This window comes from Anolis sagrei, chromosome 2, assembly GCF_037176765.1.
Source record: "Anolis sagrei isolate rAnoSag1 chromosome 2, rAnoSag1.mat, whole genome shotgun sequence".
In the NCBI taxonomy this organism is placed as follows: Eukaryota; Metazoa; Chordata; class Lepidosauria; order Squamata; family Dactyloidae; genus Anolis; species Anolis sagrei.
In genome coordinates this window covers 12,641,926-12,669,443 of record NC_090022.1, presented here as the reverse complement: position 1 = coordinate 12,669,443, position 27,518 = coordinate 12,641,926, and the positions used below count along the sequence as shown (strand labels likewise).

The following is a 27,518-nucleotide window of genomic DNA, read 5'->3' as shown; positions in this document are numbered from 1 at the left end:
CATTGCCATGGACCGACCACTTCCTGATCAGATTTAGGCTCACTGCGCCCCCTAACCTCCGCAAAGGTGGAGGACCCATTAAGATGGTCCGCCCCAGGAGGCTTATGGATCCGAATGGATTCCTGATGGCTCTTGGGGACTTTCCCGCTACCTCGGCAGGTAATCATGTCGAGGCCTTGGTCGCTCTCTGGAATGGGGAGATGACCAGGGCAATTGACATGATCGCTCCGGAACGTCCCCTCTCAAGTAACCGAGCTAAACCAGCTCCTTGGTTCACTGAGGAGCTGGCAGCGATGAAGCGAAGGAAGAGGGAACTAGAGAGTGTGTGGCGCTCGGACCCAAGCGAGCCAAACCGAGCATGGTTTGTGTCCTTTCTAAGGGCATATGCCGCGGCAATAAAAGCCGCAAAGAAAACTTTCTTTGCGGCCACTATTGCGTCTGCAAAAAACCGTCCGGCGGAGTTGTTTCGGATTGTCAGAGGTCTTTTGACTCCCGCCACCTCAGGCGGGAGCCCTGACAATTCGGCCACGCGCTGTGAAGCATTTGCTCGGTTCTTTGCAGACAAAGTCGCTTTGATCCGTTCTGGGCTGGACACCATATTAAATGCAGTCTCTGTGGATGTGACACGAGCACCTGCTTGTCCTGTTTTGATGGATTCTTTTCTGCTTGTGAAGCCCGAGGATGTGGACAAGATACTTGGAGGAATGAGGCCCACCACGTCCATCCTAGACCCCTGCCCATCCTGGCTTCTGAAGGAGGCCAGAGGGGGATTGGCTGAGTGGGTAACGGTGGTGGTTAATGCCTCCCTTCGGGAAGGCAAGATTCCAGCGAGCCTAAAACAGGCTATTATAAAGCCGCTGTTGAAAAAACCATCACTGGACCCCACTAAATTTGACAACTTTCGGCCTGTTTCCAATCTTCCCTTCTTGGGCAAAGTCATGGAAAGCGTGGTGGCCTCACAACTCCAGGTATTCTTGAGAGACACGGATTATCTGGATCCGGCACAGTCTGGTTTCAGACCGGGACATGGTACCGAGACGGTCTTGGTCGCCTTAGTGGATGATCTGCGCCGGGAGCTAGACAGGGGGAGTGTGTCCCTGTTGGTGCTCCTGGACCTCTCAGCGGCCTTCGATACCGTCGACCACGGTATCCTTCTGGGGCGCCTTGCGGAAATGGGTCTTGGGGGCACTGCTTTGCGGTGGCTCCAGTCATTTCTGGAGGGTCGTACCCAGAAGGTGTTATTGGGGGACTCCTGTTCAACCCCACAGCCTTTGACCTGTGGGGTTCCACAGGGCTCTATATTGTCCCCCATGCTGTTTAATATCTACATGAAGCCGCTGGGTGAGATCATCCGGAGTTTCGGGGTGCGGTGTCATCTGTACGCAGATGATGTCCAGCTCTGTCACTCCTTTCCACCTGCTACTAAGGAGGCTGTCGAAGTCCTGAACCGGTGCCTGGCCGCTGTAATGGTCTGGATGAGGGCGAACAAACTGAAATTAAATCCAGACAAGACAGAGGTACTCCTGGTCAGTCGCAAGGCCGAACAGGGTATAGGGTTACAGCCTGTGCTGGATGGGGTCGCACTCCCCTTGAAGGCGCAGGTTCGCAGCTTGGGTGTGATCCTGGATTCATCGTTGAGCCTGGATCCCCAGGTTTCAGCGGTGACCAGGGGAGCATTTGCACAGCTTCGGCTTGTGCGCCAGCTGCGCCCGTACCTTGGGAAGTCTGACTTGGCCACGGTGGTACACGCTCTGGTCACATCCCGTCTTGACTACTGCAACGCTCTCTACGTGGGGCTGCCCTTAAAGACGGCCCGGAAGCTTCAGCTCGTCCAGCGCGCGGCAGCCATGTTGTTAACAGGAGCAGGACGCAGGGAGCACACAACGCCCTTGTTGTCCCAGCTCCACTGGCTGCCGATTTGCTACCGGGCCCAATTTAAGGTGCTGGTGTTATCCTACAAAGCCCTAAACGGTTCCGGCCCAAAATACCTTACGGACCGCATCTCGGCCTACGAGCCCGCGAGGACCTTGAGATCATCTGGGGAGGCCCTTCTCTCGATCCCGCCTGCCTCACAGGCACGTCTGGCGGGGACGAGAGAGAGGGCCTTCTCGGTGGTGGCCCCCCGGCTGTGGAACTCCCTCCCTGCTGACATCAGACAGGCGCCCTCCCTCATGGCCTTTCGTAAGGGCCTGAAGACGTGGCTCTTCGAGCAGGCTTTCAACTGAGTGCTATGTTACTGGAAATGACAACCGGAATGAATTTACAACTATGAGATTGATTATGATTCCATAATATGACGCAGCGGATTTTTAGTGTAATTTAAATGTTGTGTATTAGTGATGTTAGTTTGTTGTCCTGATTGCTTTGTAAAGTGTCTTTTTTGTATTGTACACCGCCACGAGTCGCCCTAGGGCTGAGAGCGGCGGTTAATAAATGCAAGAAATAAATAAATAAATAAATAAATAATTCATGGGGCCACATAATGCCATTGAAAGCACATGACAGATCTAGGGAAGTAATGCTACCCCTCTATTCTGCTTTGGTTAGACCACGCCTGGAATATTGTGGGCACCCCAATTCAAGAGAGATATTGACAAGCTGGAATGTGTCCAGAGGAGAGCGACTAAAATGATAAAAGGTCTGGAGAACAAGCCCTATGAGGAGCGGCTTAAGGAGCTGGGCATGTTTAGCCTGAAGAAGAGAAGGCTGAGAAGGGATATGATAGCCATGTATACATATGTGAGAGGAAGCCACAGGGAGGAGGGAGCAAGCTTGTTTTCTGCTTCCTTGGAGACTAGGACGCGGAACAATGGCTTCAAACTACAAGAGAGGAGATTCCATCTGAACATGAGGAAGAACTTCCTGACTGTGAGAGCCGTTCAGCAGTGGAACTCTCTGCCCTGGAGTGTGGTGGAAGCTCCCTTTTTAGCAGCTTTTAAACAGAGGCTGGATGGCCATCTGTCAGGGGTGATTTGAATGCAATATTCCTGCTTCTTGGCAGGGGGTTGGACTGGATGGCCCATGAGGTCTCTTCCAACTCTTTGATTCTATGATTCTGTAGAAGGCGGGGCAACCCCTCTACCAAAACAAATATTGCCACGACAAGCTACGATAGGTTCACTCTAGGATGGCCAAAAGTCAGAAACAATTTGGGGGAACTCAACAATTTACAAATACAAATGCCCTGAATCACCAGATCCCATCTGACCTTGGAAGATAAGCAGGTTTAGCCCTGGTTAGTTCTTGGATGAGAAACAAGCAACAAACCCCAAGGGTCCTGGGCTCTATTTTTGAGGAGGAACTGACAAAAGGATCTCTGAGTTGCTTCTAAATACCCTGAAAGCAGTTGATGTGAGCTATCTTGGAAACTAAGCAGGGTCTGCCTTGGTTTGCACTTGGATGGGAGACCGACAGGGAGTCCAAAGTGCTGGGGGCTTTATTGCAGAGGAAAACCACCTTCTTTGCCTAAGAAAACCCTTTGCAATTCAGGGGAACATCATGAATTTACAGGCAATTTTAGTAGCACACGTTTGATAAAGAGCAGACAGAGGGGAGAATGAAATGACGAGGAAAAAAGCCATTTCTGAACATTTTACAGTCTAAAAGAACCATGGAAATGTTAACCAAAATACAAGAAATGGGTACATTTTTCAAAACCAAAGTAATAAATATTCAAGAATAAATCATTGTGTATATAAGAAGGATGGAGATGTGTTAACAGAAATACAAGAATAAATAAAAGAGAATCATAACACAAAACAAAATAATAAATAAAAATTCTAGAATGCAGGAGACATAAAATTAAAAAAAAACCAAAATAATAAAGAAAAATGCACGAATACATAATGTAATAAATCAGTCCTTATTTCCACTTCTTCTTATGGATAAGATGGGAAAGGAACTACATGAAAACATTGTTGGGAAAAGCATTTCCTCCCAGCTTCAAAAGCCACGTGTTTCCCAGGCTCGGCTCTTCCAGTGTTTTGAACTTCAGTTCCCAGAATTCCTGCTCCTTGCCCAAGGAAGCGGAGGCTTCTGGGAGTTGGAGTCCAAAAGCCTGGAGGACCAACGGCTGCTTAAAGGCAAACCTTCGAGATTTGGAACTACAGCTGGCCAGAGAGGACTTCCGGCAGTGTTTTGTTTTGCCCGGATGTGGGCTGTGTCCTCCTCTTCCTGGTTGGGCTTCTCCTCCAAAACCAACTTCTTGGGAAACTCGTGCCTTTGGTTTTTCTGTCTTGGAGGAAAAGCAGGAGTTCTTGGATTTAGATGGAAGGAACTGGAGGGTTGAAGGTCAGAGAAGACAGAGGGAGGAAAAGTAGGGAAAGGCAGATCTGATGGGAAATGTTGCAGATCCTCCTTTGAGAGCAGGATGAGAAAGGGCAGGAGGGTTGTTCTGGGATGCATCTCCACTAGAGAAGGAGAGTGTTTTGGAGGCTCCTTCTTTGGAGGCTTTGAAACAGAGGCCGGATGGCCATCTGTCAGGGGTCCCTTGAATGCAGTTTTCCTGCTTCTTGGTCGAATGGGGTTGGACTGGATGGCCCACGAGGTCTCTTCCAAATCTAGGATTCTGTGAATCTATGGAGGTTAAAAGGGGCAGCAAACTGCATTCATTCCACAGTGGAGATGCACCCTCAGTAATTGTGACCAGTTTAATTCCATTTTAAAATGGGCAAAAGTATGATAGCTGGGACTCAATGCCAACACAGTGCAGCAAGTGAGAGATGCAGGTGCGAAACAGTCATTGCAAGGTAGTTCACCAGAAAGAGGGGGGGGCAGAAAGGGGGGGACACAACAAACAGACAAGCATAGTGCTTAAGGCTATCTGGATATTGTATGCAAACACTTTCAAATACATAATGTCTTTGCTTCTCTAATACTGACCCGTGTCGCCCAATCAGCATTGGGTCCCAGCTATCATACTTTTGCCTTAAAAAGTACTTTCTGCATGTTTAAAGTTCTCTTATTTTGTCAAGTTGTGAGGTGCTTTGGGTCCCGATTATGGCAGGAAAAGAGGGAGAATAAATGAATTACTATGCACACTGCAAGTGTCTTATTTATAGTGCAAAAAATATCACGAAAGAACAATACAATATTTAAAATGGAGAACAATTTTAAGCAACATAAACATATCAGCCTGCTTTTGGCAGATGGGATAGTAAGGTGAATCAGGATTGTTGTTGTTCTTGTGCATCTTCAAGTCGTTTCGGACTTAGGTCAGCCCTGAGACTCAAGTCAGCCCTGAGACTCAAGCCTTGTAGGGGCGCAACTGACCTGGAGGGTCTAGTTTGGGGACCCCTTGGACTAGACTCTTTTTCCTTTTTTGTGATTACTTCTTCAATGGCCAGTTCCATTCCAGCCCTGCAATTCTGCTTTCATAATTCTTCCTCTTTAAAACCTGGATGTTGTGTTATATTCTTTTTTCCTTCCAGTTCTCCTGACAGAAAGCTCCATGCAGATGTTTACATTGCTGCAGTAGAGTCTAGCATTTTCCACCGTTTCAGGCTACTATCCAAACATGAAAATGGAGACTCAAGAAGACCTTACAAGTCATATAACAGGGCAAGTGCCAAAGGAAGTGAGAGGAAGCTGCCATGTTGCGACAACGGAGGCATTCCTACAAAGGAGACCAGCGGAGGTGAAACAGGAGCCCAACAAAGACTCGCTTCAACAGTGGGAAACCCAATGGCAGGAGTTCCTGAATAGCCTAGAAGGTCCTCACCCAAACTGGGGGACCTCTGAGTCAAGGGAGGAGCCGTGGGATGACGCCAAAGCCTTCCTGGCCTCCTTTGAGCAAGTGGCCCAAGCTTGCCAGTGGCCCAAGGAAGAGTGGGTGCCCCGGCTCCTGCCAGCATTGAGCGGAGAGGCCAAGCAGGCCTTCACTGGCTTGGAGGCCGAAGGCAGGGAGGATTATGGGAAAGTGAAGGCTGCCATCTTGCACGGGGACGCCATGCTTCGGGAGGAGCAGCGGCAGTGTTTCCGCCGTTTCCACTACCAGGAGGCCAAGGGACCAAGAGGGGCTTATGGCCAGCTTCGGGAACTGTGTTGTCGGTGGCTGAAAGCTGAAAGGCATTCGAAGGAGCAGATCCTGGAACTGCTGATCTTGGAGCAGTTCTTGGCCGTCCTGCCTCCAGAGATAGAGGCCTGGGTCAAGGAATGTGGTCCAGAGACTTGCTCCCAGGCGGTGGCCTTGGCAGAGGACTTCCTCCAGAAGCAGCGAGAGGAAGAGGCCAGGAGGCAGGCAAACCAGGTGAGGACTGTTCATTGGGTTCTAGGCTTCCCAAAGGGCTGTGTTGTGCAAGGTGCCAAAAGATCTTCATTTAGCAAGTCAGGGTGGCAGTGTGATTGATCTGGAGTAGGCAAAATTTAGTCTGTATGGGGCTATGTTTGAGCCTTCTTATATCTCCCAGCTCATACTCGGCCCCAATAGTTAACCTTTGGTGATTTAAAAAAAAATAACTTTGTGATTTTAAAAAGGCCTCTTTTGTGCCTGAAACAGCCATGTAAGGAGAAAAACGATTACCATAAGGAGATGTGGGATACTGAGTTTTAAATTTAAGAAAAAGTTGAAATACAGTGGTAGTGAGGAGTGCCCTGCCTGCAGTGCCCATCAAATGCCCAGGCAGTAGTTTTAATGTGGGATTGTGCCTTGCAAGATCTGGGTTCAACTCCCCTTTGGACCATGAAACGCATTGTGTGACCACAGCCTAGTTATTTTCTCTGATCGTGACCTACCTCACAAATACTTTGAGGGCTGTGTAGAGCAGAGTGACGCCATACACGTGAGATATACATTGGGTTAACAAGTGATACATATTTTAGGTGCCATTAGAGGAAGAGGAGAGAGTGGGTTCCCCTGAAGCTGTCCAAGCCCTGCCTGAGATGGAGCAGAAGAAGCTTCGTGTGGAGACCAAAGAAGAAAATGATGACAGTGATGCTGGATCCTTGGGTAAGAAGAGTGGGCTGTTTGTGTCCTTGGATGTTGGGGGTGTTCTTCCTAGACTAACCACGGCACTGTCGCTGCTTCTTCCCTGAGTAGGGCCTTCCCATCATCCTTTGGGTAGTCTTGAACCCAAGGGTCTGCCAGGTACATGGGCCTCCCAGCTTTGCCAGAGAGGATTGAAAGTTGTAGTAACTGGAAGGCCATAGTTTCCCCTTTCCTGGGGTAAGTTAAGGTACTGCATGGCCAAACCCCTGGCCTGGAAATCCTCATCATCGCTGGTAAATCCTTCCTTGGATTATTATTTCCAGTTCTGACCATCTGAGTTTAAAAATTTCCAGAGGAAACATACCATACAATCACAGTATGTTGTGCTTTTAAATGGACTTATCAGTTTATGAATCTGCTGTGCACTTTTTTTCGGTGAGCAAGCTGGGTCTTTACCCCATAATAAAGATTGATTGATTAAATAACTTGTTATGCCTGATGAAGTATAAGGGAAGTATCCTGAATAAATAAACGGGAAGCTTATTGAACTACAGAAATTGATAATTTGAAAGAAACAGAAGGAAATGAAAACCTTAAAAACACAGTATAGGGTTCAATTTCTCTTTCGGTTCTTATACAAGATTCAGAAATTTTCACAGACTTTTCAGGTTCCATTGGACAATAAAAAAATGGGACAATCTTAACTTTTCCAGAGAAGAATGTCCAAAGACTTGGGAGCAACCACCGTGTCTTGATCCCCTGATCTTTCCTGAGAAGCTTCCTGGTGGCATTGTAAGAATGGGTCTTAATTTGCTTTATTTCCAACAGGTGATGAATGGAAAAGTGAGAATGAGAGGCAATTGGGTGAGGATTCCTCAGAAAGGACAGAGTGTGAAGCACTGAAGGAGAATGTTTGGAGCCAAGTTGAGCCAGCGAGCCAAGATGAAAGCCACACGGAAGAGCTGGAAGCCAAATCCTTCCCATTTCTGGTGGGGGACTTCCACAAAATCTCAGTCCAGCAGGAAAGCGAGAAAGACAAAAAGGGAATTGCTCTCCCCAGTGTTCATTGGAGAATTCGCCCTGCGGATGAATCAGATTCAATGTTTACAAAGAGCTTCAGTCAGAGTGGAGACCTGACTGAATGTGAAACGCTTTATGAAGGGACAAGTTCCAACATAGACCTGAATCAGAGTATTTGTGCCGATGAGAGACAATGTATGAATTCAGATCTTGGTAAGATGAAACATCCAAGGATCCACAAAGTGGAGAAGTTGTATAAATGCTTGGAATGTGGGAAATGCTTTGGTAGGAGCTGCAATCTCAAGAAACACCAGAGAATCCACACTGGGGAGAAGCCATATCAGTGCTTGGAGTGTGGGAAATGCTTTGGTAAGAGGGACCATCTCAAGCAACACCAGAGAATCCACACTGGGGAGAAGCCGTATAAGTGCTTGGAGTGTGGGAAGTGCTTTGGTCAGAGTGCTAAACTCAAGCAACACCAGATAATCCATACCGGGGAGAAGCCATATCAGTGCTTGGAGTGTGGGAAGTGCTTTGGTCAGAGAACCCATCTCAAGCAACACCAGAGAATCCACACCGGGGAGAAGCCATATCAGTGCTTGGAGTGTGGGAAATGCTTTGGTAAGAGGGACCATCTCAAATCACATCAGAAAATTCACACTGGGGAGAAGCCCTATAAATGTATGGAGTGTGGAAAGAGTTTCAGCGACCGGTCCACCTTTGTCAGACATAAGAGCATCCACACCAGAGAGAAAGTCTTCAGCCAAAGTACCAGCCTGGCTTTACATCAGAGAAACCATGGCAAGAGAAGATGCCACACGAAAATCAGTGCTTGCTGAATATCAGAATGGCTGTGTAAGTCTTTTCACCAAATGCAATGAACAGTCTAGGTGCATCTTAAAAAGGAATACACTATACCAGGCGTCCCCAAACTTTTAATGCTGAAGGCCGGTTCACGGTCCCTCAGACTGTTGGAAGGCTGCATGATAGGTTGAAAAACTAGTGAACAAATTCCTATGCACACAGAAAAATTTCGATGCTGCATCATACACACAAAAATAAACATACCATATCATATTAAAAACATATAAATACAATAAAACGCATGAAAAACATACATAGCGTCAAGTCTTGATTTCCATACCATATAGTTTTACCACAGTCATTATTCAAACTCCTAGAGTGAGGTCAAATTCCGTATCAGCCTACTCCCCGAATGCCTGTGAACAAAGCAGGTCTTTACCTTTTCCCAAAAACCAGGAGGGATGGGGCCAGTCTTATGTCACTGGGGAGGGAGATCCACAGCCGAGGGGCCACCACTGAGAAGGCCCTGCCTCTCATCCCCACCAGTCACACTTGCAAAGGGGGTGGCACCGAGAGCAGGGCCTCCCCAGCAGATCTTAAAGCTCTAGTTGGCTCATAAAGGGAGATACGTTGGACCAGAACTGTTTAGGGCTTTATAGGCCAAAGCCAGCACTTTGAATTGAGCCCAATAGCACACTGGCAGCCAGTGGAGCTGACGTAACGGGGGTTGCATTCTCCCTGTTCGCTTAGAAATCTGGCTGCCACCCATTGGACTACTTCGAGCTTCCAGACAGTCTTCAGAGGCAGCCCCATGTAGAACACGTTGCAATAGTCTATTCAAAATATGACGAGCATGGACCATCGTGGCCAAATCTGGCTTCTCAAAAGGTATGGGCAGAGCTGGCAAACAAGTTTTAATTGTGCAAAAGCTCCCCTGGGGTTCCGGGCTCAGCGATGAATCCAGGAAAACTCCCAATCTGCAAACCTGTGCCTTCAGGGGGAGTGTAATCCCATCCAACACAGACTGCAACCCTATACCCTGTACGGCCTTGTGACTGACCAGGAATATCTCCGTTTTGTCTAGATTCAATTTCGGTTTGTCCACCCTCATCCAGACCGTCACAGCTGCCAAGCACCAGTTCAGGACCTGAACAGCCTCCTTAGCAACAGGTGGAAAGGAGTGATAGAGTTGAACGTCATCTGCATACAGATGGCATTCAACTCCAAAACTCCAGATGATCTCCCCCAGTGGCTTCATGTAGATGTTAAACAACATGGGGGACAATACTGAGCCCTGCGGGACCCCACAAGTCAATGGTTGCAGGACCCAGCAGTGGTCCTAGCAACACCTTCTGAGAGCGACCCTCTAGGACGGACTGGAGCCACTACAGAACACTGGAGCCACTGTACTATTCCAAACCCCATTTCCTCAAGCCGTCTCAGAAGGATCCCATGGTCTATGGTATCGAAGGCTGCTGAGTGGTCTAAGACAACCAACAGAGATACACTCCCCCTGTTCAGGAAACAAGTAAAAACCTGGCTATGGAATATAGCATTTGAAGACTGAGGTAATGACTCAGATCACACGGAAGGATGGTAATGAACAATGACTTTTTCTGACGACCTGACCTATGTAATTTTTTCTGATGTATTTTAATGTAATTGTTTTGTATTTTGTGGATGCTGTTTTATATTGTTGTAAACCGGCCTGAGTCCCTCTTAGGAGGTGGAGAAGGCCGGTATATAAAAACCCATAAAAAGTAAATAAATAATTCAGGTACCTATGCAGATTATCCACTAAGGAGACCAAAGCTGTTTCATTTACTTGCTCTGCCAAACCACCAGCTTCCTTTATCAGCCAGGATGGGCAGGGGTAAAGGGCGCATGTGGTCGCCTTCACCTCTCCAAAGATCTTGTCCACGTCCTCGGGTTGCACAAATTGAAATGAATCCATTAAAACCAGACAACAGGATTTAATAACCTTCTGACCATTCAAAACAGCTCAGTGGATGATTCCTTGCAGACGCAATGTTGGCCACAATAAGAGATTTTCTTGTGGCCTCCACTGCCGCGGCATTAATCCTTATAAAGACATATACCTTTTTTTGATCTAACTCGCTGTGAGTTGAATGCCACATGTGCTCTACCCTCTGTCTCTCACACTTCATTGCTGCCAGCTTGTTGAAACAAAGAGCTGATTTAGCTCTGCTATGTGGGAGGGGACGCTCAAGAGCCATTGTGCTTATTGCCCTAGTCATCTCCCCATTCCAGAATGATCAGAGCCTCAACAAGATCACCTACAAAGGTGATGGGAAACTCCCCAAGAGCCATCAGGAATCCATCCGGAAACATAAGCTTCCAGGGCAGACAATTTTAATTGGTCCTCCACCCCTGCAGAGGTCTGGGGATGCAGTTCACCTAAACCTGATCACGTGATTGTCAGTCCATGGCAACAGAGTGATTTTCAGTTCCTCCATACCGCCACCTTCCTCCCATCCCTAGCAGATAACCCAATCCAGTATGTGCTCGGCTCTTTGGTTGCGGCCAAATACCACTTGGGACAGCTCCATGGTGGCCATGAAGTCCTGGGCCACTCCCAACAGGGTGGTCTCTGCATGGATGTTGAAGTCCCCCAGTACTATAAGCCGTTTGGACTCCAACGCCAGACCCGAAATCACCCTGGCTAGCTCAGGCAGGGAGACTGTAGTGCAGCAGGGTGGTCTGTACACTAGCGGAATCCCTATTCCATACTGATCATGGACACACTCAAATGTGGTTGACTGTGGGATGGAGCACCTGGTCAACAAGATGGAATGTCTATAGATCACTATGACCCCCACCTCCCTGCCCTCCAGATCTAGGCTGGTGCTGCACAGAGTAGCCTTGTGGACAAAGCTGGAAGAGATTAACCCCCACAGCCTCATCCAACCAGGTGTCTGTTATGTATGCCAGGTCTGCACACTCATCCAGGATTAGGTCCTGGGTGACTGCTGTTTTCCATTTACAGGTCTGATGTTCAACAGCCGCACTCTCAGTTCAGAGAGCCCGCCATCCTTGGTATCCAAGTTTACCATGGCAGGAGACCATTTTGGAACCATAAGTCCTCTCTCTCTTTCCCTAGGACAAATTAATTTGGGTCTCCCATTTCTTTATCTTCCCCCCTCCAATATTGCTTCTATGGGGGCTCCCTGGTCAAGGGAACTCCCCCCTCTCTCCATATGACCCACACCCCCTCCCTTGGTCAGAAGACAGGCAGTGACCATTTACCTAAAAACCCGACCTTGACTATACCAATCTTCTTCCACCTTTGGATGTAATACTTTCCTTCCCCACCCCCACATCTTGAGGATCACAGTAATATTTAACCCACCTGTGCTCTCTATCCCCCCTCCCTTCAAACTTTGCAGTTGTTCTTAAAGTGCAATGTGTTAGGTCGGGGGGGGGGGGTCAGGTTTATCAGGTCTTAAGAGCAAGTCAATGGGGTCGGGGAGTTCAAAGGGTGGGTTAGAGTCAATAGCAGGTTCTTGATTAAAGTGCTAGAAAATATTTATTTGTCGTGTCAGAACAACCAGTCAAATTATATTACATTTCTAACAGAACAAAGCAAACAAGCAGATTACAAAATTTGTGAGTATGAGAGTTGATTAAATGTCCTTTGACCAGTATCTGGCCACTTGGAGTGCCTCTGGCGTTGCTGCAAGAAGGTCCTCCATTGTGCATGTGGCAGGGCTCAGGGTGCATTGCAGCAGGTGGTCAGTGGTTTGCTCCTCTCCACACTCGCATGTCGAGGATTCCACTTTGTAGCCCCATTTCTGAAGGTTGGCTCTGCATCTCGTGGTGCCAGAGCGCAGTCTGTTCAGTGCCTTCCAGGTCGCCCAGTCCTCTGTGTGCCCAGGGGGGAGTCTCTCATTGGGTATCAGCCATTGCTTGAGGTTCTGGGTTTGGGCCTGCCACTTTTGGACTCTCGCTTGCTGAGGTGTTCCAGGTAGTGTCTCTGTAGATCTTAGAAAACTATTTCTAGATTTAAGTCGTTGACGTGCTGGCTGATACCCAAACAGTGGATGGGCTGGAGATGTCTCTGCCTTGGTCCTTTCACTGCTAGAAAATAATGTTCTTATAAATCACCAGATCCCATCTGACTTTGGAAGATAAGCAGGTTTAGCCCCGGTTAGTTCTTGGATGGGGGACCAACAACAAACCCCAAGGTCCTGAGCTCTATTTTTGAGGAGGAACTGACAAAAGGACCTCTGAGTTGCTTCTTACCTAAGAAGACACCTCGTTATTCATAGGGCCACATAATGCCATTGAAAGCACATGACACACCTAAATACTCTGAAAGCAGTTGATGTGAGGTATTTTGGAAACTAAGCAGGGTTTGCCTTAGTTTGCACTTGGATGGGAGACCGACAGGGAGTCCAAAGTGCTGGAGGCAGAGGAAAACCACCATCTTTGCCTAAGAAAACCCTTTGCAATTCAGGGGAACATCATGAATTTACAGGCAATTTTAGTAGCACACGTTTGATAAAGAGCAGACAGAGGGGAGATTGAAATGACGAGGAAAAAAGCCATTTCTGAACATTTTACAGACTAAAAGGACGATGGAAATGTTAACCAAAACCCAAGAACAAATACATTTTTCAAAACCAAAATAATAATAATTAAATCATTGTGTATATAAGAAGGATGGAGATGTGTTAACAGAAATACAAGAATAAGTAAAAGAGAATCATAACACAAAACAAAGTAATAAATAAAAATTCTAGAATTGAGGAGACATGAAATATAAAAAACCTAAAATAATAAAGAAAAATGCACGAATACATAATGTAATAAAACAGTCCTTATTTGCACTTCTTCTTATGGATAAGATGGGAAAGGTAAACATTGTTGGGAAAACATTGAAAACATTGTTGGGAAAAGCATTTCCTCCCAGCTTCAAAAGCCATGTGTTTCCCAGGCTCGGCTCTTCCAGTGTTTTGGACTTCACTTCCCAGAATTCCTGCTCCTTGCCCAAGGAAGCTGAGGCTTCTGGGAGTTGGAGTCCAAAAGCCTGGCTGCTTGAAGGCAAACCTTCGAGATTTGGAGCTACAGGTGGCTAGAGAGGACTTCCTGGATTGTTTTGTTTTGGCCGGATGTGGGCTGTGTCCTCCTCTTCCTGTTTGGGCTTCTCCTCCAAAAGAGGCTTCTTGGGAAACTCCTGCCTTTGGCTTGTCTTCCTTGGAGTTTTTTTGCAGGAAAAGGAGTAACATCTGAGCTGGAGTTCTTGGATTTAGATGGAAGGAACTGTAGGAATGTAGGTGAGTGAAGACAGAGGAAGGAGAGGAGAGAAAAGGAAGTTTTGATGGGAATTGTTATCCCTCCTCCTTTGGGAGCAGGAGGAGGAAGAGCAGGAAGGTTATTATTATTATTATTATTATTATTATTATTATTATTAGGTTCTTGTGGGTTTTTTCGGGCTATAGGGCCATGTTCTAGAGGCATTTCTCCTGACGTTTCGCCTGCATCTATGGCAAGCATCCTCAGAGGTAGTGAGGTCTGTTGGAACTAGGAAAAAGGGTTTATATATCTGTGGAATGATTGGGGTGGGGCAAAGAGCTCTTCTCTGCTGGAGCTAGGTGTGAATGTTTCAGCTGACCACCTTCATTAGCATTTGAAGGCCTGGCTGAGCCTGGGAAAATGTTCTGTTGAGAGGTGTTAAGATGTGCCTGGTTGTTTCCTCTCTGCTGTTTTGCTGTTGTAATTTTAGAGTTTTTTAATACTGGTAGCCAGATTTTCCCAGGCTCAGCCAGGCCTTCAAATGCTAATGAAGGTGGTCAGCTGAAACATTCACACCTAGCTTCAGCAGAGATCTCTTTGCCCCACCCCAATCATTCCACAGATATATAACCCATTTTCCTATTTCCAACAGACCTCACTACCTCTGAGGATGCTTGCCATAGATGCAGGCGAAACGTCAGGAGAAATGCCTCTAGAGCATGGCCCTATAGCCCGAAAAAACCTACAAGAACCTAGTGATTCCAGCCATGAAAGCTTTCGACAATACATTATTATTATTATTATTATTATTATTAACTTTATTTGTATCCCGCTAGCATCTCCCAAAGGACTCGATGCGGCTTACAAAGGCCAAGGCCTCAAAACACAACATAACAATACACAACCTAAAGCAAATTAAAAACAGTTAAGCAATATTAACAACAACAATAAACAATACATCAAGACACTATAAAAACTGGGCCGAGCCAGAGTAATGGGTACAGGATTAAAAGTGCCGATGTGACAGGGGATATGTAAGGATTATAGGGTAAGTGCAGTGTGCGGTGTGCAGCAATCTTAGTTCTACTAAAGTGCTTCTGGGACTTGTTATTGGAGATTCCTAATCTGGGAAGGCACATCGGAACAGCCAGGTCTTCAAGTTCTTTCTAAAGACTGCCAATGTAGAGGCCTGTCTAAGATCTTTTGGGAGGGTGTTCCAGAGTCGGGGGGCCACCACAGAGAAGGCCCTGTCTCGTGTCCCCACCAAGTGCACCTGCGACGCAGGCAGAATCACGAGCAGGGCCTCTCCAAATGAATGAAGTGAACGTGTGGGTTCATAGACGGAGACGCGGTCACGCAGGAAGGCTGGTCCCAAACCGTTTAGGGCTTTGAAGGTAAGCACCTGCACTTTAAATTGGGCTCGGAAAATAAACGGCAGCCAATGGAGCTCCTTGAACAGGAGGGTTGACCTCTCTCTGTAAGGAGCCCCAGTTAACATCCTAGCTGCTGCCCGTTGGACCAGTTGGAGCCATTTTCAAGGGCAGCCCCACGTAGAGCACATTACAGCAATCCAATCTAGAGGTGACCAAGGCATGGACCACCCCGGCCAGATAATCTGTCGAGAGGTACGGTCGCAGTTGGCGCACGAGTCTCAATTGTGCAAAAGCCCTCCCAGACACCGCCGACGCCTGAGCCTCAAGCGTAAGCGATGAATCCAAGAGGACTCCCAAACTGCGGACCTGTGACTTCAGGGGGAGTGTAACCCCGTCCAACACAGATTGCCACCCTATACCCCGATCTGGTTTGCGATCGACCAGGAGGACCTCTGTCTTTTCTGTGGTTACTTCTTCAAAAGCCAGTTCCATTCCAGCCCTGCATTTTTGCTTTCATAGTTCTTCCTCTTTAACATCTCAATGTTGTGTTATATTCTTTTTTCCTTCCAGTTCGCCAGATAGAAAGCTCCATGCGGATGTCAAGATTGCTGCAGTAGTGTCTAGCATTTCCCACCATTTCAGGCTACAATCCAAGCATGAAAATGGAGACTCGAGAAGACCTTACAAATCATTTTCCAGGGCAGGTACCACGGGAAGCGAGAGGGAGCTGCCATGTTGGAACGACGGAGGCATTCCTGCCAAGGAGACCAGCAGAGGTGAAACAGGAGCCGGACAAAGACTCACTTCAGCAGTGGGAAACCCAATGGCAGGAGTTCCTGAAGAACGTGGAAGGCCCTCACTCGAACTGGGGGGCCTCTGAGTTGAGGGAGGAGCCGTGGGACGACGCCAAAGCCTTTCTGACCTCCTTTGAGCAAGTGGCACAAGCCTGCCGGTGGCCCAAGGAAGAGTGGGTGCCCCGGCTCCTGCCAGCATTGAGCGGAGAGGCCAAGCGGGCTTTCACTGGCCTGGAGGCTGAAGGCAGGGAGGATTATGGGAAAGTGAAGGCTGCCATCTTGCATGGGGACACCATGCGTCGGGAGGAGCAACGGCAGTGTTTCCGGCGTTTCTGCTACCGGGAGGCCGAGGGGCCGAGAGGGGCTTATGGCCAGCTTCAGGAACTATGTTGCCGGTGGCTGAAAGCTGAAAGGCATTCAAAGGAGCAGATCCTGGAGCTCCTAATCTTGGAGCAGTTCTTGGCCATCCTGCCTCCAGCGATAGAGAACTGGGTCAAGGAATGTGGTCCAGAGACTTGCTCCCAGGCGGTGGCCTTGGCGGAGGACTTCCTTCAGAAGCAGGGAGAGGCCAAGAGTCAGGCAAACAAGGTGAGGATCAGTCATTGGGTTCTAGGCTGCTTTGTGCAAAGTGCCAACAAATCATATTAAATTATCAAGCCAGGGTAGCAGTGTGATTGAAGTGGAGTAAGCAAAATGTAGCCTGTATGAGGCTATATTTGAGCCTTCTTATATATCCAAGCACCTCCTCTGCCCCAATAGTTAACTCTCGGTTTACTTTGTGGTTTTAAAAGGGCCTGTTTTGTGCCTAAAACAGCCATGGAAGGAGAAAAACACATTTTCCATAAGGAGATGAGGGATATTGAGTTTTTAATTTAAGAAAAAGTTGAAATACAGCGGGGGTGAGCAGTGCCCTGCAAAGACCAACTGCAGCCCCCATCAAATACCCAGGCAGTAGTTTTAATGTGGGATTGTGCCTTGCAAGATCGGGATTCAACTCCTTTTTGGATCATGAAATGCATTGTGTGACCATGGGCTAGTTATTTTCTCTGGTCGTTACCTACCTCACAAATACTTTGAGGACTATGTAGAGCAGAGCAAAGCCATATACGTGAGATATATGTTTGGTTAACAAGTGATACATATTTTAGGTGCCGTTAGAGGAAGAGGAGAGAGTGGGTTCCCCTGAAGCTGTCCAAGCCCTGCCTGAGATGGAGCAGAAGAAGCTTCGTGTGGAGACGAAACAGGAAGATGACGATGGGGATGCTGGATCCATGGGTAAGAAGAGTGGGTTGTTTGTGTCCTTGGATGTTGGGGGTGTTCTTCCTAGACTAAGAACAGCATTTTGGCTGCTTCTCCCCTGAATAGGGCCTTCCCATCATCCTTTGAGTAGTCTTAAACACAAGGGGATTGAAAGCTGTAGTAACTGGAAGGCCACAGTTTCCCCTTTCCTGCATGGGCTTAGAGACATAATTTTTCCTTAAATGTAAGTAAGTGAAATAATAGGTATAGATTCTGCTGTTCTGGATGCCGTAAAATACTTGTAATATATTGGGGGTCATGGGGGAGACTCCACATTTCCTGAGAGGATGTGTGAGCACAGTTGCCCTCTTAGTTTGTGGCAAAGTCTTGTACACTTAAATCTAAAGCTCAGATTGAACCTACTTGAAGAGTATCTCTTTTCGCTACTAAGTAAATTTTCCCAGTTCTCATTTATATATATATGAGAAGGAACTGTCCCCGTAATACTGGGATGGAAAACAAATATCCATGTGGGGATTTGTAAAAAGGCATCATGATGTGATGGGTTGACTGGAAAGGGGTGTGTCGGCAGCTGAGTGGCTGGGCATGTCAGGGGCCAGAGTTCTGATTGACTGCTGTCTCTGGCGTGCTGCTGAGACAAACAGTTTTAACTGCCACTTTCATCTTGGAGAGTGAAGAGAACGCTGACTGGAAACAGCCAGGATGGAAATGGCTGCCAACTCTCTGAAGCCTGATCATTTCCAAGGCATGGGCTACGCCTTGGTCTCCAGGAATGCCATTCACTGTGTTCAGCATTTTAGTGTTTGCACTAGAACAGATAGTGCATAAAGTTCACCTGACCCAACCCTGTGCGCCAAGAGTAGTCACAGGGAGAGCACTCAAGTTAAGAATCAAATGGTGAGATGACCCATGTAGCCAACTAAAGTCAGAAGCAACAAATAGATTAAGATCAGTAATCCTATCGGACCGTCCAGCAGCATCCACATTGGCAGCATACGAACATCTAATCCATAGATAAAGGCGAAACGTCAGGAGAGAATGCTTCTAGAACATGGCCATATAGCCCGAAAAACCTACAACAACCCACTAATCCATCTTCTTCAGGAAGACCTAACTTATGCCCCCAAGCCAAGCTACTCTCAGGCTAAAGAGTTGTATTTAAATGTCTGTTGTCTAAAGGCATCAGACCTTACAGTCTCTAAGGATGCTTGCCACAGATGCAGGCGAAACGTCAGGAGAGAATGCTTCTAGAATCTACAACCCATGAAACAGTTGCCATATGTAAAGCTGCCCTGAGTCCCCTTCGGGGTTGAGAAAGGTGGGATATAAATAAAATAAATAAATAAATACACCAGGTTAATGGGCCCACTGAAGAAAAGAGCCTTAAGAGATACTTACATTGGCTATGGGAATTCTGGAACAAGTTATCCACCCATTGACCTATTTTAATTAAAAGGGGAATACAAACTCCTTGTAGATCAAAAGAAAGAGCAACATGAACACAACACCTGGGCTCTACCGCTGAATGCTTCTTTCAACAACAACGCTAAAACCTTTTGGCAGCTTGTATCAGGAGCCCTACTTTCTCACACTAGAGCTCCAAGTTGTGTAATCCCAGCACAGCTATAGGAAGGTCATAGAGTATATAGAATCATAGAGTTGGAAGAGACCTCGTGGGCCATCCAGTCCAACCCTCTGCCAAGAAGCAGGGCAATTGCGTTTTAGATTGTTTTAGATATGTCTTCACCTTAAACTAGATTCTGAAAAACACCAGGATGCCAATTTTCCGGACTTGCCTTATTGGGACCCAATGTCTTTTGACACTATTCTGGGCTTAATCCACCAGTTGATGTCCACACTGAACTCATTAAAATTAATCAAGACTGGTGGGGCACCTTTACGAGCCATCCTATTCACTAAGATCAATAATACAGGCAAAATTTCTGTTAGCTTGAAGCAAGCCATTGTGGTTCCAGTTTATAAGAAAGGGTTACCCAGTGATGCCGGGAACTACAGACCAATCAGCCTACTTTCAATAATGCGAAAACTCATATCTGTGTATGGGACTTTCTTCCCTCTTGGAATCAAACAGCACAATCTCCGAGGCACAAGCAGCATTTAGAAAGAACTATTCAACTCTTGATCATTGCTTAGTGCTCTCTCTTCTTGCTGAGAAACTTGTCCAAATGCTACAGGGTAAGCTCTTTGTGGACTTCAAATCAGCATTTGATTCAATCTCTAGACATAAACAATGGGAAAAATGGACAAGATAAGAGACTTCTATGCCTTATTAAGGCCCTGTATAGTGGACAGTAAGCTATAGATCATTTATTTTCCCCAAGTGCCTTGAGTATACATTATGCTGGGCCTCTCCATAAAGCAAATTATCTTGAGAACTCGACTGTGGCGAAATATCGCTGCCTATTCTCCAAGGCTAGGTGCAATGTGTTCCCATCCAAAGTGTTTTGAGGTAGATTTGCGGGTGTCCCATACAAGGCAAGACCTTGCCCATGTAGTAACCAAGATGTTGAACGTATATATCAGAACTTACTGTTCTGCACTTTTTACAAGTAGGCTCAGCTACGTATTATTAATCCACTATTGAGCAACCTACCCAGTAGATCAGCTCAATTCTCCGTCCTTCTCACCCCGAAGGGGACTCAGAGCATCTCACAAAAAAGGCACAATTTGATGCCGCATATAAATATAAATACATAGAATAAAACAAAAAATATACAGTGGGTTGTTGTGAGTTTTCTGGGCTGCAGGGCCATGTTCCAGAAGCACACTCTCCCGACATTTTACCCACATCTATGGCAGGCCGGGGGATCCTTTGTTGGGAGGTGTTAACCTGCCCTGATTGATTGACGTCTGGTATTCCTGTTTTATTAGTGTTGCTCTTTACTTACTTACTGGTAGCCAGATGTTGTTCATTTTCATGGTTTCCTCCTTTCTGTTGAAATTGTCCACATGCTTGTAAATTTCAATGGCTTCTCTGTATAATCTGACATGGTAGTTGTTATAGTGGTCCAGCATATACATTAAAACCCAAGATTTTAAAAAATCTCAATCTTAAAACCAATTAATTAAAATAATGCAATCCAAAGGCATTATGCAGGAGCCATTCCAGTTGGAAGGTAGCCAGGATAAAACTACTTCCTGTATTAGATTCAGGTTGAAACTTACTTTGTATATATTTGCAGTGTTTTTATCCTTGTTCATATGCATTTAGGACTGAATCATAGAATCACAGAAAAATAAAGTTGGAAGAGACCACATGGGCCATCTAGTCCATTCCCCTGCCATGCAAAAAAAGCACATTCAATGTACTTGTTGTGCTTTTAAGTGGTCTTATCAGTTTATGAATCTGCTGTGCACTTTTTTCGGTGAGCAAAGTGGGTCTTTACACCGTAATAAAGGTTGATTGATTAAATAACTTGTGCCTGATGAAGGAGTATAAGGGAAGTAACCTGAATAAATAAACGAGAAGCATATTGAACTACAGAAATGGATGCTTTGAAAGGAACAGAAGGAAATGAAAAAATTAGAAAATCAGTATAGGGTTCATATTCTTTTTCAGTTCTTATTCAAGATTCAGAAACTTTCACAGACTATTCCGTTTCCACTAGTCAGTGAAAAAAAAGGAAAAATGGGACAATCCTAACTTTGCGAGAGAAGAATGTCCCAAGTCTTGGGAGCAACCACCATGTCTTGATCCCCTAATTCGTCTTGGGCAGCTTCCTGGTGGCATTGTGAGAATGGGTCTTAATTTGCCTTCTGCTTTATTTCCAACAGGTGATGAATGGAAAAGTGAGAATGAGAGGCAATTGGGCGAAGATTCCTCAGAAAGGACAGAGTGTGAAACACTGAAGGAGAATGTTTGGAGCCAAGTTGGGTCAGTGAGCCAAGATGAAAGCCACATGGAAGAGCTGGAAGCCAAACCCTTCTCATTTCTGGTGGGTGACCTCCACAGAATCTCAATCCAGCAGGAAAGTGAGAAAGACACAAAAGGAATTTCTTTCCCCAGTGTTCATAGTAGAATTCGCACTGCGGATGAATCAGATTCAATGTTTACAAAAGGTTTCAGTCGGATTGGAGACCTGACTGAATGTGAAACGCTTTATGAAGGGACGAGTTCCAACACAGATCTGAATCAGAGTATTTCAGCAGATGAGAGACAGTGCATGAATTCAGATCTTGGTAAGATGAAACATCCAAGGATCCAAAAGGGCGAGAAGCTGTATAAATGCTTGGAGTGTGGGAAATGCTTTGATCAGAGTGCTAATCTTAGGAAACACCAGATAATTCACACTTCCGAGAAGCCATATCTGTGCTTGGAGTGTGGGAAATGCTTTGGTAGGAGCGACAGTCTCAAGCAACACCAGAGAATCCACACTGAGCTGAAACCATATCAGTGCTTGGAGTGTGGGAAATGCTTTGGTTGTAAGACCTACCTCTTAAGACACCAGATAATCCATACCAGGGAGAAGTCGTATCCGTGCTTGGCGTGTGGGAAATGCTTTGGTCAGAGAGACCATCTCAAACAACACCAGGTAATCCACACTGGGGAGAAGCCGTATCCGTGCTTGGAGTGTGGGAAATGCTTTGGCCGGAGTGACAGTCTCAAGAAACATCAGATAATCCACACTGGGGAGAAGCCGTATCAGTGCTTGGAGTGTGGGAAATGCTTTGGTCAGAGTGCTAACCTCAAGAAACATCGGAAAATCCACACCGGGGAGAAGCCACATCAGTGCTTGGAGTGTGGGAAGTGCTTTGGTCGGAGAGCCCATCTCAAATCACATCAGAAAATTCACACTGGGGAGAAGCCCTATGAATGTATGGAGTGTGGAAAGAGTTTCAGCGACCGGTCTACCTTTGTCAGACATAAGAGCATCCACACCAGAGAGAAAGTCTTCAGCCAAAGTACCAGCCTGGCTTTACATCAGAGAAACCATGGCAAGAGAAGATGCCATACAAAAATCAGCATTTGCTGAATATCAGAATGCCTGTGTAAGTCTTTTCACCAAATGCAATGAGCAGTCTAGTTGCATCATAAAAAGGAATACGCTATACCAGGCGTCCTCAAACTTTCCATGCAGATGGCTGGTTCATGGTCCCTCAGACTGTTGGAAGGCCGCACTATATGTTGAAAAAATAGTAAACAAATTCCTATGCACACAGCACATAACTTATTTATTGTCATTGTACATTGTACGAGGGTTGAATGAAAAATAATACCTTCACCTTCATAATTCCTCAACAGATGGCAGTATTGGTATGCGGCAGGTACTCTCCTCTACAGTTCCATTTTGGCGGGAAGCCTTAGCATTGAACGGTTGTGTTGTTAAAGTGCGAAGTATGGAACCCTGCACAGACGGTCTGTCAATGTGACAGATTGATTCAGGATGATTGTCACATCACTCAGAGAGAAATTTCAAGCATAATCGACATTTCACAAGAACGTGTGGGTGACATTATTGCTTTGCTTGGCTATCGGAAGATCTGTGCACAATGGGTTCCCAGGATGCTGATGCCTAAAATGAAAGCGCACAGACTTCTTCCGTGACGGATTCAGAAAACATGTTCATCATTGGCAAAAATGTATCCAGTTGTCTGGTGATTGTGTGGAAAAGTGAATAGTGGTTGTTAAAGAGTGGTAGTCAACACGGATTTATCAAAAACAAATCATGCCAGACTAATCTGATCTCTTTTTTCAATAGAGTTACAAGCTGGGTAGATGTGGGGAATACCGTGGATGTAGCGTACCTGGATTTCAGTAGGGCCTTTGACAAGGTCCCCCATGACCTTCTGGCAAACAAACTAGTCCAATGTGGGCTAGGCAATGGATCTGTAATTTGTTAAATGGACGAACCCAGAGGGTGCTCACCAATGCTTCCTCTTCATCCTGGAAGATGAAGGGCTTGAAGGCAGGATCATCAAGTTTGCAGACGACACCAAATTGGGATACTCCAATACTCCAGAGGACAGGAGCAGAATTCAAAACGATCTTGACAGATTAGAGAGATGGGCCAAAACTAACAAAATGAAGTTCAACAGGGACAAATGCAAGATATTCCACTTTGGCAGGAAAAACGAAATGCAAAGATACAGAATGGGGGACAATGCCTGGCTCGAGAGCAGAACGTGTGAAAAAGATCTTGGAGTCCTCGTGGACAACAAGTTAAACATGAGCCAACAATGTGATGTGGCAGCAAAAAAAGCCAGTGGGATTTTGGCCTGCATCAATACTGTCTAGATCTAGGGAAGTCATGCTACCCCTCTATTCCGCTTTGGTTAGACCACACCTGGAATATTGTGTCCAATTCTGGGCACCATAATTGAAGAGAGATATTGACAAGCTGGAATGTGTCCAGAGGAGGGCGACTAAAATGATCAAGGGTCTGGAGAACAAGCCCTATGAGGAGCGGCTTAAAGAGCTGGGCATGTTTAGCTTGAAGAAGAGAAGGCTGAGAGGAGATATGATAGCCATGTATAAATATGTGAGAGGAAGCCACAGGGAGGAGGGAGCAAGCTTGTTTTCTGCTGCCCTGGAGACCAGCACAAGGAACAATGGCTTCAAACTACAAGAGAGGAGATTCCATCTGAACACGAGGAAGAACTTCCTGACTGTGAGAGCCTTTCAGCAGTGGAACTCTCTGCCCCGGAGTGTGGTGGAGGCTCCTTCTTTGGAAGATTTTAAACAGGCTGGATAGCCATCTGTCAGGGGTGATTTGAATGCAATATTCCTGCTTCTTGGCAGAATGGGGTTGGACTGGATGGCCCATGAGGTCTCTTCCAACTCTATGATTCTATGATTCTAAGAGCACATTCTAAGGATTATTTTTGCGTTTGATTTATTAAAATATTCCCATCCAAACCCAAGTAACGAAAGTGGAGGCATTACTTTTTATTCAACTCTCACACAGCACACATCGCAAAAACAAGACAACCATCCTTCCACACTCCAACCACAACTGTACAGCCCCCAGTGCCACATCAGTGCAAAACCATGGAGTTGAATATTGTTACATGTTTAGGATAAAAGATGTCTCTCAGTCTGTTTGTCCTTATTTTTGCCGTCTTGTACCGTCTTCTGGCCCATCAACAAGCACCTTTTGGTTGGAAAACTAGGACTCCAACCAGAGAAACCCACTGGGTGACCTTGGGCAAGCCCCACTCTCTCAGCCTCAGTGGAAGGTTATGGCAAAGTAGATTTCTTGAATGAAACCTTTGCAAGAAAACTATGAGAAGCTTGCATTAACATTAGGAAGAATTTCTTGACAGAGCTGCTCAGCAGTGAAATATGCTGCTACCTCGGAGTGTGGTGGAGTCTCTTTTTCTGGAAGTTTTAAAACAGAGGCTTGATGGCCATGAAAAGCTTTGCCTGTCAGGAAGTTCTTCCTGATGTTTAGGTGGGATCTTTTTTTCTTGTCCTTTTTATCCATTACTCTTGTGTCCTAGTCTCCAAAGCAGCAGAAAACAAGTTTGGCCCCTCCTCAATGTAACAGCATTTAGATATGTAAACATGCCTATCTTAACCTTTTCTCCAAGCGAAACATAACAATGTCTCCATCCACTCCTCACAGGGAATCATAGTTTCCAAACCTTTGATCATTTGGATGGCTTTTCTTTAAACACACTCTAGTTTTCTCAATCTCCTCCTTCAGCAAATGTTCTCTAGTGGAAATGCCTCCGCCTGATTGAGTTATAAAAAATTCTATCTGCTGAGTCCCAGACATAACCAGGGGCTGAACAGGGATTCAGACCCCAGTCTCTTGTCACATTAATTTATTTATTTACTATATTTATACCCTGCCCTTCTCACCCCAAAGCGGACTCAGAGTGACTTACAAATTACAGCAAAAAATCAATGCTGCATCAAACACACAAAAATAAACATACCATATCAATTTATTTATTTATTTATTTATTTATTTATTTGCTTTATTTCTATACCGCATTTTTTCAGCCCTTGACAGGCGACTCAATGCAGTTTACATGGTACAATTATCAGTGTCAGTGCAATTAAAACATAACAATGCAACAAACAGGATCAACAGCATCAATCCACAACAATTAACAATCAACAAGACAGATCAACAAGACAAACATAACATAACGCCTCAGTTGAAATCAGATCCGTTCTCATAATCCTTGTGCCATTCCTATGTTCCATTTACCGTCTTCCTATGATTGGTTGCACTGCTTAACCAAACGCTTGTTCATAAAGCCAGGTCTTAACCATTCTCCGAAACGTCAGCAGCGAAGGTGCCTGCCTGATGTCTGCCGGTAGGGCATTCCATAGCCGAGGGGCCACCACTGAGAAGGCCCTGTCTCTCGTCCCCGCCAAGCGCCAAACATATAAATACAATAAAACAGATGAAAAACATACGTAGTGCCAACTCTTGATTTACATACCTTGTAGTTTTCCCACAGTCATTATTCAAAATCCTAGATTGAGGTCAAATTCCATATTACCATATTCTCTGAACGCCTGTGTACAAAGTAGGTCTTTAACTTTTTCCTGAAGACCAGGAGGGATGGGGCTAGTCTGATGATTGGGGAGGGAGTTCCACAGCCGAGGGGCCACCACAGAGAAGGCCCTGCCTCTCATCCCCACCAGTTGTACTTGCAAAGGGGGTGGGATCGGGAGCAGGGCCTCCCCAGCAGATCTTAAAGCTCTAGTTGGCTCATAAAGGGAGATACGTTTGGACAGGTAAGTTGGACCAGAACTGTTTAGGGCTTTATAGGCCAAAGCCAGCACTGTGAATTGAGCTCAGTAGCAAACTGGCAGCAAGTGAAGCTAACGAAACTGGGGGTTTGTATTCTTCCTGTATGCTGCTCCAGTTAGAAATCTGGCTGCCGCTTAGTGGACTACTTGGAGCTTCCGGACAGTCTTCAGAGGCAGCCCCATGTAGAACATGTTGTAGTAGTCTATTCAAGATATGATGAGCATGGACCATTGTGGCCAAGTCTGGCTTCTCAAAAGGTATGGGCACAGCTGGCAAATAAGTTTTAATTGTGCAAAAGCTCCCCTGGGGTTCCGGGATCAGCGATGAATCCAGGAGAACTCCCAATCTGCAAACCTGTGCCTTCAGGGAGAGTGTAATCCCATCCAACACAGGCTGTAACTCTGTACCCTGTACGGCCTTGTGCCTGACCAGGAATACCTCCGTTTTTTCTAGATTCAATTTCAGTTTGTCCGCCCTCATCCAGACTGTCACAGCTGCCAAGCACCAGTTCAGGACCTGAACAGCCTCCTTAGCAACAGGTGGAAAGCAGTGATAGAGTTGAACATCATCTGCATACAGATGGCATTGAACTCCAAAACTCCAGATGATCTCCTCCAGCGGCTTCATGTAGATGTTAAACTACAGTACTGAGGGGGACAATAGTGAGCCCTGCGGGACCCCGCAAGTCAATTGTTGCAGGACCAAGCAGGTGTCCCTAGCAACACCTTCTGAGAGCGACCCTCTAGGATGGACTGGAGCCACTACAAAACACTGGAGCCACTATTGCCACTCCAGACCCCATTCCCGCAAGGCGTCTCGGAAGGATACCGTGGTCTATGGTATCGAAGACTGCTGAGGGGTCTAAGAGAACCAACAGAGATACAACCCCCCCCCCCCCCCCCCCGTCAAGTTCACTATGCAGATCATCCACTAAGGAGAACAAAGCTGTTTCAGTTCCATGTCCCTGGCCTAAAGCCAGACTGTGATGCGTCCAGATAATCAGTTCCTTCCAAGAACACCATCACACTTCCAAGACTGCCCAAAAAGGGGAGATTGGAAACTGACCAAAAGTTGTTCAATTGAGTGGGGTCCAGTGATGGTTTTTTTCAACAGCGGTTTTATGACAGCCTCCTTTAGGCCCGCTGGAATCTTGGCTTCTTGTTAGGAGGCCTTAACCACCACATTTACCCACTCTGCCAAACCCCCTCTGGCTTCCTTTATCAGCCAGGATGGGCAGGGGTCCAGGACACATGAGGTCGCCCTCACCTCTCCAAGGCTCTTGGTCCAGTGGTTTCTGAGTTCCGTTAATCCCACAAACGAACATTATATTTTTATTTATATAGACTAGCTGTAC

General features: G+C 46.2%; 1 protein-coding gene and 1 pseudogene across 1 annotated transcript; both read left to right on the top strand.

Moving 5' to 3' along the window:
• The window catches only part of LOC132766031 (zinc finger protein 845-like), a 65,308-nt pseudogene that overhangs the window by 24,774 nt on the left and 13,016 nt on the right, over positions 1-27,518 (top strand).
• LOC132766046 (zinc finger and SCAN domain-containing protein 31-like) lies at positions 4,154-10,542 on the top strand. Its single transcript, XM_067465293.1, has 3 exons — positions 4,154-6,247; positions 6,820-6,946; positions 7,754-10,542. Exons 1-3 carry the CDS (start codon positions 5,516-5,518, stop codon positions 8,782-8,784), a joined length of 1,890 nt encoding a protein of 629 aa, XP_067321394.1. The 5' UTR covers positions 4,154-5,515; the 3' UTR covers positions 8,785-10,542.

Bases quoted from the DNA above. Each gene is read 5' to 3' on its own strand.
- LOC132766046 (XM_067465293.1), top strand. From the start codon at position 5,516: ATGAAAATGGAGACTCAAGAAGACCTTACAAGTCATATAACAGGGCAA. The intron at 6,248-6,819 runs GTGAGGACTGTT...TACATATTTTAG, and splicing joins CCAGGAGGCAGGCAAACCAG to GTGCCATTAGAGGAAGAGGA. The intron at 6,947-7,753 runs GTAAGAAGAGTG...TATTTCCAACAG, and splicing joins CAGTGATGCTGGATCCTTGG to GTGATGAATGGAAAAGTGAG.